A 13,711-nucleotide genomic window follows, 5' to 3' on the forward strand; every position below is an offset into this window, starting at 1 on the left:
TGAGGGACCGTTCTGATTGTTTTATACTGTTCAATTCAACTTCACCCTAAAACAATTTCCTGCATTTCTATCCATTTCCGCATTTCCTGCACTCCTTAGAGATCATTTCACACTGCCATGTATGGGCTGCACGATATGGGTAAAAAAAAAAACTAGGCCTCATTTTTTTAACGAAATGTTGCAATTGCGATTTGACTTGGGTGAACTGTTGGAATCATGGAAATAGAATGTTTATTCAAATTCTAGAACTGGAATTTTAATTACATTTAAATAACATTGGGCGATTTGAACACAGTTGTTTGACGTGACAACGAATGAAAATACCAGGGAGGAGTTATTGTGACAGGGTAGGACCCAAAGTGATGGTCAGCGTTTCCTAGGGGACCCTTTAATCTTCAGCTACATTAATTGTTACTTCATGTAGCCCAACATATTCATGCTTCACCTCTTTGATTTAGAAGATACTGTTGCACAAACATCATGCTGATCTAGGCCGACACCATCACTGGTACCAGGCTGTATTAGCTAGCTACGTTTGTTCTGACTCAGTACATTTATTTGCTAGCTAGCTAGCCAGCTAACAAGCGATTAGCAATTTGTGGCTAACACGATTTAGCTAAAACTTGCTAAGAAAAGACTAAACTAGCTGTTGGTTGACGTAAGACACACAAACTAATAGTGTAATTATAGAACGCTTATGGATTTATATTAAGAAGCAAAGTGGAAACAACATCGTTGTCATCAACATTGTTGCATGTGCTGCATTGACCATGCAGACTGAACGCAAGTGGTCTCCTGATCGAGCAACAACCAATGCGCTCCTGGAGTAACAGGTCTGTGTGGAAAGCAGCATAGAGAGAGAGAGAGATTTCAAAAAAGCTTTTGACTCAATTTGGCATGAGGGTCTGCTATACAAATTGATTGAAAGCGGTGTTGGGGGAAAAACATACGACATTATAAAATCCATGTACATAAACAATAGGTGAGCAGTTCAAATTGGCAAATAAAAAACACACCGATTTCTTTCCACAGGGCCGTGGGGTGAGACAGGGATGCAGCTTGAGCCCCACCCTCTTCAACATACATATCAATGAATTGGCGAGGGCACTAGTACAGTCTGCAGCACCCGGCCTCATCCTACTAGAATCTGAAGTCAAATGTCTACTGTTTGCTGATGATCTGTTGCTTCTGTCCCCAACCAAGGAGGGCCTACAGCAGCACCTAGATCTTCTGCACAGATTCTATCAGACCTGGGCCCTGACAGTAAATCTCAGTGAGACTAAAATAATGGTGTTCCAAAAAAGGTCCAGTTGCCAGGACCACAAATACAAATTCCATCTAGACACCGTTGCCCTAGAGCACACAAAAAACTATACATACCTCGGCCTAAACATCAGCGCCACAGGTAACTTACACAAAGCTGTGAACGATCTGAGAGACAAGGCAAGAAGGGCCTTCTATGCCATCAAAAGGAACATAAAATTCGACATCCCAATTAGGATCTGGCTAAAAATATTTAAATCAGTTATAGAACCCATTGCCCTTTATGGTTGTGAGGTGTGGGGTCTGCTCACCACCCAAGCATTCACAAAATGGGACAAACACCAAATTGACACTCTGCATGCAGAACTCTGCAAAAACATCCTCTGTGTACGACGTAAAACACAAAATAATGTATGCTGAGCAGAATTAGGCCGATACCCGCAAATTATCAAAATCCAGAAAATAATCGTTAAATTCTACAACCACCTAAAAGGAAGCAATTTCCAAATCTTCCATAACAAAGCCTTCACCTACAGAGAGATTAACCTAGAGAAGAGTTCCCTAAGCAAGCTGGTTCTGTTCGCAAACAGACCCCACAGATCCCCAGGACAGCAACAGAAACACAATTAGACCCATCATGAGAAAACTAAAAGATAATTACTTGACACATTGGAAAGAATTTACCAAAAAACAGAGCAAACTAGAACGCTATTTGGCCCTAAACAGACAGTACACAAATTGCAGAATACCTGACCACTTTGACTGACCCAAACTTAAGGAAATCTTCGACTATGTACAGACTCAGTGAGCATAGCCTTGCTATTGAGAAAGGCCGCCGTAGGCAGACCTGGCTTTCGAGAGAAGACAGGTTATGTGCACACTGCCCACTAAATGATGTGGAAACTAAGCTGCACTTCCTAACCTGACAAATGTATGACCATATTAGAGACGCATATTTCCCTCAGAATACACAGATCCACAAAGAATTTGAAAACAAATGCAGTGTGCCATCACAGCAGCAAGATGTGTGACCAGTTGCCACAGGAAAAGGGCAACCAGTGAAGAACAAACACCATTGTAAATACAACCCATATTTATGTTTATTTATTTTCCCTTTTGTACTTTAACTATTTGCACATCGTTAGAACACTGGATACAGCCGTGGTCAAAAGTTTTGAGAATGACACAAATACAAATTTTCACAAAGTCTGCTGCCTCAGTTTTTATTTTGGCAATTTGCATATACTCCAGAATGTCATGAAGTCACTCTTTGCCATGAAAATGAACTTAATCCCCCAAAAACATTTCCACTGCATTTCAGCCCTGCCACAAAAGGACCAGCTGCCATCATGTCAGTGATTCTCTCATTAACACAGGTGAGAGTGTTGACGAGGACAAGGCTGGAGATCACTCTGTCATGCTGATTGAGTTAGAATAACAGACTGGAAGCTTAAAAAGGAGGGTGGTGCTTGAAATCATTGTTCTTCCTCTGTTAACCATGGTTACCTGCAAGGAAATACGTGCCGTAGTAAGATTGCACCTAAATCAACAATTTATCGGATCATCAAGAACTTCAAGGAGAGAGGTTCAATTGTTGTGAAGAAGGCGTCAGGGCGCCCAAGAAAGTCCAGCAAGCGCCAGGACCGTCTCCTAAAGTTAATTCAGCTGCGGGATCGGGGCACCACCAGTGCAGAGCATGCTCAGGAATGGCAGCAGGCAGGTGTGAGTGCATCTGGACGCACTGTGAGGCGAAGACTTTTGGAGGATGGCCTGGTGTCAAGAAGGGCAGCAAAGAAGCCACTTATCTCCAGGAAAAACATCAGGGACAGACTGATATTCTGCAAAAGGTACAGGGATTGGACTGCTGAGGTCAAGTCATTTCCTCTGATGAATCCCCTTTCCGATTGTTTGGGGCATCCGGAAAACACCTTTTCCGGAGAAGACAAGGTGAGCGCTACCATCAGTCCTGTGTCATGCCAACAGTAAAGCATCCTGAGACCATTCATGTGTGGGGTTGCTTCTCAGCCAAGGGAGTGGGCTCACTCACAATTTTGCCTAAGAACACAGCCATGAATAAAGAATGGTACCAACACATCCTCCGAGAGCAACTTCTCCCAACCATCCAAGAACAGTTTGATGACGAACAATGCCTTTTCCAGCATGATGGAGCACCTTGCCATAAGGCAAAAGTGATAACTAAGTGGCTCGGGGAACAAAACATCGACATTTTGGGTCCATGGCCAGGAAACTCCCCAGACCTTAATCCCATTGAGAACTTGTGGTCAATCCTCAAGAGGCGGGTGGACAAACAAAAACCCACAAATTCTGACAAACTCCAAGCATTGATTATACAAGAATGGGCTGCCATCAGTCAGGATGTGGCCCAGAAGTTAATTGACAGCATGCCAGGGCGGATTGCAGAGGTCTTGAAAAAGAAGGGTCAACACTGCAAATATTGACTCTTTGCATAAACTTAATGTAATTGTCAATAAAAGCCTTTTGACACTTATGGAATGCTTATAATTATACTTCAGTATACCATAGTAACATCTAACAAAAATATCTCATAACACTGAAGCAGCAAACTTTGTGAAGATCAAAACTTTTTGATCACGACTGTATAGCCATTATATGACATTTGAAAAGTCTCTACTCCTTTGAAACATTTGTTAATGTTTACTGTTCATTTTTATTGTTTATTTCACTTTTGTTTATGATCCATTTCACTTGCTTTGGCAATGTAAACATGTTTCCCATGCCAATAAAACCCCTTGAATTAAAATGAATAGAGAGCAGATGACACAAGTATCTATAAAAATGGACGCTACACACAGCATATCAAATTTCACAAACCAAACATTCAAATACTGATAAAGAAGGTCAAGTAAAAATCCAAACCAGTCCCATACAAGTACAATAGGATATACTGCCCAGCCCAGAAGAAGATCCTGTCTCTAGGCAACGCCTCTGAGTACAACTACCTCACCATGGTAACAACCACACACATATCTATATAGTAGCTACCTCACCATGGTAACAACCACACACATATCTATATAGTAGCTACCTCACCATGGTAACAACCACACACATATCTATATAGTAGCTACCTGACCATGGTAACAACCACACACATATCTATATAGTAGCTACCTGACCATGGTAACAACCACACACATATCTATATAGTAGCTACCTCACCATGGTAACAACCACACACATATCTATATAGTAGCTACCTCACCATGGTAACAACCACACACATATCTATATAGTAGCTACCTCACCATGGTAACAACCACACACATATCTATATAGTAGCTACCTCACCATGGTAACAACCACACACATATAGTAGCTACCTCACCATGGTAACAACCACACACATATCTACAGTGGGGGAAAAAAGTATTTAGTCAGCCACCAATTGTGCCAGTTCTCCCACTTAAAAAGATGAGAGAGGCCTGTAATTTTCATCATAGGTACACATCAACTATGACAGACAAATTGAGCATTTTTTTTCCAGAAAATCACATTGTAGGATTTTTAATGAATTTATTTGCAAATGATGGTGGAAAATAAGTATTTGGTCACCTAGAAACAAGCAAGATTTCTGTCTCTCACAGACCTGTAACTTCTTCTTTAAGAGGCTCCTCTGTCCTTCACTCATTACCTGTATTAATGGCACCTGTTTGAACTTGTTATCAGTATAAAAGAAACCTGTCCACAACCTCAAACAGTCACACTCCAAACTCCACTATGGCCAAGACCAAAGAGCTGTCAAAGGACACCAGAAACAAAATTGTAGACCTGCACCAGGCTGGGAAGACTGAATCTGCAAAAGGTAAGCAGCTTGGTTTGAAGAAATCAACTGTGGGAGCAATTATTAGGAAATGGAAGACATACAAGACCACTGATAATCTCCCTCGATCTGGGGCTCCACGCAAGATCTCACCCCGTGGGGTCAAAATGATCACAAGAACGGTGAGCAAAAATCCCAGAACCACACGGGGGGACCTAGTGAATGACCTGCAGAGAGCTGGGACCAAAGTAACAAAGCCTACCATCAGTAACACACTACGCCGCCAGGGACTCAAATCCTGCAGTGCCAGACGTGTCCCCCTGCTTAAGCCAGTACATGTCCAGGCCCGTCTGAAGTTTGCTAGAGTGCATTTGGATGATCCAGAAGAGGATTGGGAGAATGTCATATGGTCAGATGAAACCAAAATATAACTTTTTGGTAAAAACTCAACTCGTCGTGTTTGGAGGACAAAGAATGCTGAGTTGCATCCAAAGAACACCATACCTACTGTGAAGCATGGGGGTGGAAACATCATGCTTTGGGGCTGTTTTTCTGCAAAGGGACCAGGACGACTGATCCGTGTAAAGGAAAGAATGAATGGGGCCATGTATCGTGAGATTTTGAGTGAAAACCTCCTTCCATCAGCAAGGGCATTGAAGATGAAACGTGGCTGGGTCTTTCAGCATGACAATGATCCCAAACACACCGCCCGGGCAACGAAGGAGTGGCTTTGTAAGAAGCATTTCAAGGTCCTGGAGTGGCCTAGCCAGTCTCCAGATCTCAACCCCATAGAAAATCTTTGGAGGGAGTTGAAAGTCCGTGTTGCCCAGCGACAGCCCCAAAACATCACTGCTCTAGAGGAGATCTGCATGGAGGAATGGGCCAAAATACCAGCAACAGTGTGTGAAAACCTTGTGAAGACTTACAGAAAACGTTTAACCTGTGTCATTGCCAACAAAGGGTATATAACAAAGTATTGAGAAACTTTTGTTATTGACTAAATACTTATTTTCCACCATAATTTGCAAATAAATTCATAAAAAATCCTACAATGTGATTTTCTGGAGAAAAAATCTCATTTTGTCTGTCATAGTTGACGTGTACCTACGATGAAAATTACAGGCCTCTCTCATCTTTTTAAGTGGGAGAACTTGCACAATTGGTGGCTGACTAAATACTTTTTTCCCCCACTGTATATAGTAGCTACCTCACCATGGTAACAACCACACACATATCTATATAGTAGCTACCTCACCATGGTAACAACCACACACATATCTATATAGTAGCTACCTCACCATGGTAACAACCACACACATATCTATATAGTAGCTACCTCACCATGGTAACAACCACACACATATCTATATAGTAGCTACCTCACCATGGTAACAACCACACACATATCTATGTAGTAGCTACCTCACCATGGTAACAACACATAGACATACAGTGCATTCGGAAAGTATTCAGACCTTTTGACTTTTTCCACATTTTTGTTACGTTACAGCCTTATTCTAAAATGGATTAAATAAAACAATTTCCTCAATCTACACACAGTACCCCATAATGACAAAAGAGAAAACAGATTTGTAGAAATGTTTGCTAATGTTAAAATAAAAATAATTATAATAATTATTTACATAAGTATTCTTACCCTTTGCTATGAGGCTCAAAAATTGAGCTCAGGTGCATCCTGTTTCCATTGATCATCCTTGAGATGTTTATACAACTTGATTGGAGTGCACCTGTGGTAAATTCAATTGATTGGACATAATTTGGAATGGCACACACCTGTCTATATAAGGTCCCACAGTTGACAGTGCATGTCAGACCAAAAACCAAGCCATTAGATCGAAGGAATTGTACGTAGAGCTCAGAGACAGGATTGTGTCAAGGCACAGATCTGGGGAATGGTCCCAAAAACATTTCTGCAGCATTGAAGGTCCCCAAGAACACAGTGGCCTCCATCATTCTTAAATGGAAGAAGTTTGGAACCACCAAGACTCTTCCTAGAGCTGGCCGCCTGGCCAAACTGAGCAATCGGGGGAGAAGGGCCTTGGTCAGGGAGGTGACCAAAAACTCGATGGTCATTCTGACAGAGCTCCAGAGTTCCTCTGTGGAGATGGGAGAACCTTCCAGAAGGACAACCATCTCTGCAGCACTCCACCAATCAGGCCTTTATGGTAGAGTGGCCAGACGGAAGCCACTCCACAGTAAAAGGCACATGACAGCCCGCTTGGAGTTTGCCAAAAGGCACCTAAAGGACTCTCAGACCATGAGAAACAAGATTCTCTGGTCTGATGAAACCAAGATTGACCTCTTTGGCCTGAATGCCAAGCGTCACATCTGGAGGAAACCTGGCACCATCCCTACGGTGAAGTATGGTGGTGGCAGCATCATGCTGTGGGGATGTTTTTCAGCGGCAGGGACTAGGAGACTAGTTAGGATCGAGGGAAAGATGAACGGAGCAAAGTACAGAGAGATCCTTGATGAAAACCTGCTCCAGAGCACTCAGGACCTCAGACTGGGGCAAAGGTTCACCTTCCAACAGGACAACGACCCAAAGCACACAGCCAAGACAATGCAGGAGTGGCTTCGGGACAAGTCTCTGAATGTCCTTGAGTGGCCCAGCCAGAGCCCGGACTTGAACCCGAACTAACATCTCTGGAGAGACTTGAAAATAGCTGTGCAGCGACGCTCCCCATCAAACCTGACAGAGCTTGAGAGGATCTGCAGAGAAGAATGGGAGACTCCCCAAATATAGGTGTGTCAAGCTTGTAGCGTCATACCCAAGAAGACTCGAGGCTGTAATCGCTGCCAAAAGGTGCTTCAACAATGTACTGAGTAAAAGGTCTGAATACTTATGTAAATGTGATATTTTCTTTATAAATTTGCTAACATTTCTAAAAACCGGTTTTTGCTTTGTCATTATGGGGTATTGTGTGTAGATTGATGAGGGAAAAAAACGATTTAATCAATTTCAGAATAAGGCTGTAACGTAACAAAATGTAGAAAAAGTCAAGGGGTCTGAATACAGTGCCTTGCAAAAGTATTCATCCCCCTTCGCGTTTTTGCTATTTTGTTGCAACCTGTAATTTAAATGGATTTTTATTTGGATATCATGTAATGGACATACACAAAATAGTGCAAATTGGTGAAGTGAAATGAAAAAAATTACTTGTTTCAAAAAAATTCTAAAAAATAAAAAACAGAAAAGTGGTGCGTGCATATGTATTCACCCTCTTTGCTATGAAGCCCCTAAATAAGATCTGGTGCAACCAATTACCTTCAGAAGTCACATAATTAGTTAAATAAAGTCCACCTGTGTGCAATCTAAGTGTCACATGATCTGTCACATGATCTCAGTATATATACACCTAAGAAAGGGGCACCACCAAGCAAGCGGCACCGTGAAGACCAAGGAGCTCTCCAAACAGGTCAGGGACAAAGTTGTGGAGAAGTACAGATCAGAGTTGGGTTATAAAAAAATATCAGAAACTTTGAACATCCCACGAAGCACCATTAAATCCATTATTAAAAAATTGAAATAATATGGCACCACAACAAACCTGCCAAGAGAGGACCGCCCACCAAAACTCACGGACCAGGCAAGGAGGGTTAAAGAAAAAAACAAGCAAACACGTTTGGTGTTCGCCAAAAGGCATGTGGGAGACTCCCCAAACATATGGAAGGTACTCTGGTCAGATGAGACTAAAACTGAGCTTTTTTGCCATCAAGGAAAACGCTATGTCTGGGGCAAACCCAACACCTCTCATCACCCCGAGAACACCATCCAGCATCATGCTGTGGGGATGTTATTCATTGGCAGGGACTGGGAAACTGGCCAGAATTGAAGGAATGATGGATGGCGCTAAATACAGGGAAATTCTTGAGGAAAACCTGTTTCAGTCTTCAGGAGATTTGAGACTGGGACGGAGGTTCACCTTCCAGCAGGACAACGACCCTAAGCATACTGCTAAAGCAACACTTGAGTGGTTAAGGGGAAACATTTAAATGTCTTGGAAAGCCCAGACCTCAATCCAATTGAGAATCTGTGGTATGACTTAAAGATTCCTGTACACCAGCAGAACCCAACCAACTTGAAGGAGCTGGAGCAGTTTAGCCTTGAAGAATGGGCAAAAATCCCAGTGGCTAGATGTGCCAAGCTTATAGAGACATACCCCAAGAGACTTGCAGCTGTAATTGCTGCAAAAGGTGGCTCTACAAAGTATTGACTTTGGGGGGGTGAATAGTTATGCACGCTCAAGTTCTGTTTTTTTGTCTTATTTCTTGTTTGTTTCACAATAAAAAATATTTTGCATGTTCAAAGTCGTAGGCATGTTGTGTAAATCAAATGATACAAATCCCCCCAAAATCCATTTTAATTCCAGGTTGTAAGGCAACAAAATAGGAAAAATGCCAAGGGGGGGTGAATACTTTCGCAAGCCACTGTAAGACTGTATATACAGTAGTTCCATTATTTGTCCACTACTGCCACCTTATGGACTGAAGTGAAGAAAGGTAGAGTGGAACCAAACAGAGATCACTAGTCCACAATAGCTAGCAATTTCAAATCAAATCAAAGTTTTAAGAAAGATAAGTGTTATGGAAGTATTTACTAAAATAAACTGAAGTAAAAAATAGATGAAAAAAGAATACAAATAGAAAAATAAATAATTAAAGAGCAGCAATAAAATAACAGTAGAGAGGCTATATACAGGGGGTACCGGTACAGAGTCAATGTGTAATAACAGTAGGGAGGCTATATACAGGGGGTACCGGTACAGAGTCAATGGGAAATAACAGTAGGGAGGCTATATACAGGGGGTACCGGTACAGAGTCAATGGGAAATAACAGTAGGGAGGCTATATACAGGGGGTACCGGTACAGAGTCAATGGGAAATAACAGTAGGAGGCTATATACAGGGGGTACCGGTACAGAGTCAATGGGAAATAACAGTAGAGAGGCTATATACAGGGGGTACCGGTACAGAGTCAATGGGAAATAACAGTAGAGAGGCTATATACAGGGGGTACCGGTACAGAGTCAATGGGAAATAACAGTAGGGAGGCTATATACAGGGGGTACCGGTACAGAGTCAATGGGAAATAACAGTAGGGAGGCTATATACAGGGGGTACAGGTACAGAGTCAATGGGAAATAACAGTAGGGAGGCTATATACAGGGGGTACCGGTACAGAGTCAATGTGAAATAACAGTAGGGAGGCTATATACAGGGGGTACCGGTACAGAGTCAATGGGAAATAACAGTAGAGAGGCTATATACAGGGGGTACCGGTACAGAGTCAATGGGAAATAACAGTAGGGAGGCTATATACAGGGGGTACCGGTACCGAGTCAATGTGTAATAACAGTAGGGAGGCTATATACAGGGGGTACCGGTACAGAGTCAATGGGAAATAACAGTAGAGAGGCTATATACAGGGGGTACCGGTACAGAGTCAATGTGTAATAACAGTAGGGAGGCTATATACAGGGGGTACCGGTACAGAGGCAATGTGAAATAACAGTAGGGAGGCTATATACAGGGGGTACCGGTACAGAGTCAATGTGCGGGGGTACAGGTTAGTCGAGGTAATTGAGGTAATATGTACATGTAGGTAGAGTTAAAGTGACTATGCATAGATAATAAATAGAGAGTAGCAGCAGCGTAAAAGAGGGGGTGGGGTGGTGGACAATGCAAATAGTCTGGGTAGCCATTTGATTAGCTGTTTAGGAGTCTTATGGCTTGGGGGTAGAAGCTGTTAAGAAGCATTTTGGACCTAGACTTGGCGCTCTGGTACCGCTTGCCGTGCGGTAGCAGAGAGAACAGTCCATGACTAGAGTGGCTGAAGTCTTTGACCATTTTTAGGGCCTTCCTCTGACACCGCCTGGTATAGAGGTCCTGGATGGCAGGAAGCTTGGCCCCAGTGATGTACTGGGCCGTACGCACTACCCTCTGTAGCGCCTTGTGGTCGGAGGCCGTGCAGTTGCCATACCAGGCAGTGAAATCAGGAAGTGATGCAACCAGTCAGGATGCTCTCGATACCAGGCGGTGATGCAACTTACAGGCTAATGATCGCTATAGACAGGTAGACCGTTTAAGAGGAAAGTTACTTTACTTTTGTCATTGTCTTTCCTTTAAGACCCATTTTGGACCTGCCCTGGTGGACCTCACCTTGAGCTCAGCTGCCCGGCGCTCCGCCCTCTCCACCTCGCCACTTAGCTGGCGCTCCACGCTGGAGGCGGAGCCACTGAGGGTGGCGATGGTGATGTCACGCTGGTGCAGCTCGTTGGTGAGCTGGGACACCTCCTTCCTCATCCCCTCCACCTCCCAGCAGCGCGTCTGCTCTGCCCTCGCCAGCTCCTCACGCAGCTACAATAGAATAGAATGGAATTTAATAGGGTTGTCTTATCGTGATTATGTCCTCATTAAACATTACATTTTATCCAGAGCGACTTACAGTTAGTGCATAAATTTATTTATTTTTGTATATTTTTTTCCCCTCATACTGGCCCCCCGTGGGAATCGAACCCACAACCCTGGCGTTGCAAACGCCATGCTCTACCAACTGAGCTACATCCCTGCCGGCCATTACCTCCCCTACCCTGGACGACGCTGGGCCAATTGTGCGCCGCCCCATGGGTCTCCCGGTCGCGGCCGGCTACGACTGAGCCTGGATTCAAACCAGGATCTCTAGTGGCACAGCTAGCACTGCGGTGCAGTGCCTTAGACCACTGCGCCACATGGTGGTATTGCCCCCCCTATTGGCCAACCGCTGAAAACGACCACTGCATGCTACAACTGGACGAATCATGATGAAAGATAATGTTAGAGGCTAAGTACAGGTACATCTTTTTTCATACTCCTTTCTGGTGGAGCTTCAGCGTGGAACAGGGTTGACTGTGTCTGTGTGACGCTTCAGCGTGGAACAGGGTTGACTGTGTCTGTGTGACGCTTCAGCGTGGAACAGGGTTGACTGTGTCTGTGTGACGCTTCAGCGTGGAACAGGGTTGACTGTGTCTGTGTGGAGCTTCAGCGTGGAACAGGGTTGACTGTGTCTGTGTGGAGCTCACATGACACCATAATGGCTGCCCATCCTGTGTCTTCTCTTGACGCGTTGCGGTGCAGAATCAGGTTGCTGACCTACTCCCAACATGTTCTCCAGACCCTGAAGGGCAGGTTACTGCCTATAGCTGTTAACCGTGTGGTCGGTGTATCAAACTAAGCAGCTCATTCGCGAAACCCTGAATATTGTATTGAATGCAATTTGAAGAGATTAGTATGAAAATGTATGCACTAACTGTAAGTCGCTCTGGATAAGAGCGTCTGCTAAATGACAAATGTAAAATGTAAAAATGTATGACAGAGCCAAGTGACTGATGAGGAACGGGCTGTCTTGCCGTAGTGAGTTAGGTTATACATCATGGTCTGGATAGAAGCAAAGTCTACCGTCTTCAGAACTAGATAACAATAGCTTTATAGCATCCTCCTCTCTTGATATTGTGTGTTCTATCAGTCATAAAGCTGTGATTGAGAATAGCCTATGAACACGCCTATAGACTCCCACTTTCACACTTGTTGATTTTGAAAGCATCACCTTTAGGACACCTTCTTAAGCCATTAGAATATTTGGGAAATAATTGCTACCCACAATTCTGGCCCCGATTTAGCTGTCCCAGACAGGTTTTTGAGATCGGAGACAAAATCCCCATGTCGCTGCGGCCGTCTCCGATGCTCGTTAATGTGAGCGGGTCAAATATGCAATCTGAGGGGCTACCGATCGCGTCTTTGAGCAGTCCCAGACTTTCCCGATACTTTCAAACGTGTTTGATTTCATCGGCACAAAATCTACAATGCTCTTGTAGCGTGAGACGTACAACGACAAGTTTTGATGACACTGTATCGCATCACCCAGGATGGGTAGACCCTGGAGCAGAAGCCATTACTACTATCAGTAAGGGTTTGTTCTTGCCTGTAACCAAAGCCAAAGTGTCAAATCATTACAACTCTGAAGTTCACAAGCAAAATGTATTGACTAGATTTTTTCAACTCTGTATGGCAAGTGTGAATGTCTGACTGAAAACGTTTATGGAGGCTGCTTTGAGCCACAGCTCGTTGTAGCTACGTTAAATCTAATCACATCATCACGTCATTGTTTTGGCGAGACAGCGCGGTGGTACGGAGAATTCCTCACGACCAAGTCAAGAATCTTGTAGTGTGACCCCCCGGCCCCCCCCGTCCGTCTCTGCCACATCATTTAGTATGAGCACCACTATGTTGGCATGACAACAAACTACAGGAAAGACGTTGTTTAAAGTAAGAGGCTCAGTGATGTTAAGGACTTTGAAAAACATGTAGCGTACTCTCGGCATTACCCGTTTCACCTCAGTTAGAGAGCGACTCCTCTCACCCCACTGTGTGTGTGTGTGACCCTGGTCCGTGTCACTTACCCGTTTCACCTCAGTCAGAGAGCGACTCCTCTCTTCCTTGATATGCTTTAGCTCCGTTTCTCTCTTGACCAGTTCTCCTCTCTGACTATTCATAGCCTCCAGTCTGAGGAGAGAAGATGTTTCACTGTGGGCACATCGTTTTGTAAAAACATCAAATTGTGATGCATATAAAACTGATGACAGGCTG

At 43.8% G+C, this 13,711-nt stretch overlaps 1 protein-coding gene across 2 annotated transcripts in view; it reads right to left on the minus strand.

Moving 5' to 3' along the window:
• cep63 (centrosomal protein 63) overlaps positions 1-13,711 on the minus strand; it is a 31,034-nt gene that overhangs the window by 2,619 nt on the left and 14,704 nt on the right. For both annotated transcript variants that reach the window (XM_041845209.2, XM_045223497.1), the window contains 2 exons: positions 13,525-13,627; positions 11,249-11,446 (listed from right to left, as the gene is read on the minus strand). In XM_041845209.2, the coding sequence (XP_041701143.2) occupies positions 11,249-11,446; positions 13,525-13,627 (301 nt within the window). The remainder of the gene's footprint in view (positions 1-11,248; positions 11,447-13,524; positions 13,628-13,711) is intronic.

The sequence above is a fragment of the Coregonus clupeaformis genome, chromosome 11 (genome assembly GCF_020615455.1).
Source record: "Coregonus clupeaformis isolate EN_2021a chromosome 11, ASM2061545v1, whole genome shotgun sequence".
Taxonomy (NCBI): Eukaryota; Metazoa; Chordata; class Actinopteri; order Salmoniformes; family Salmonidae; genus Coregonus; species Coregonus clupeaformis.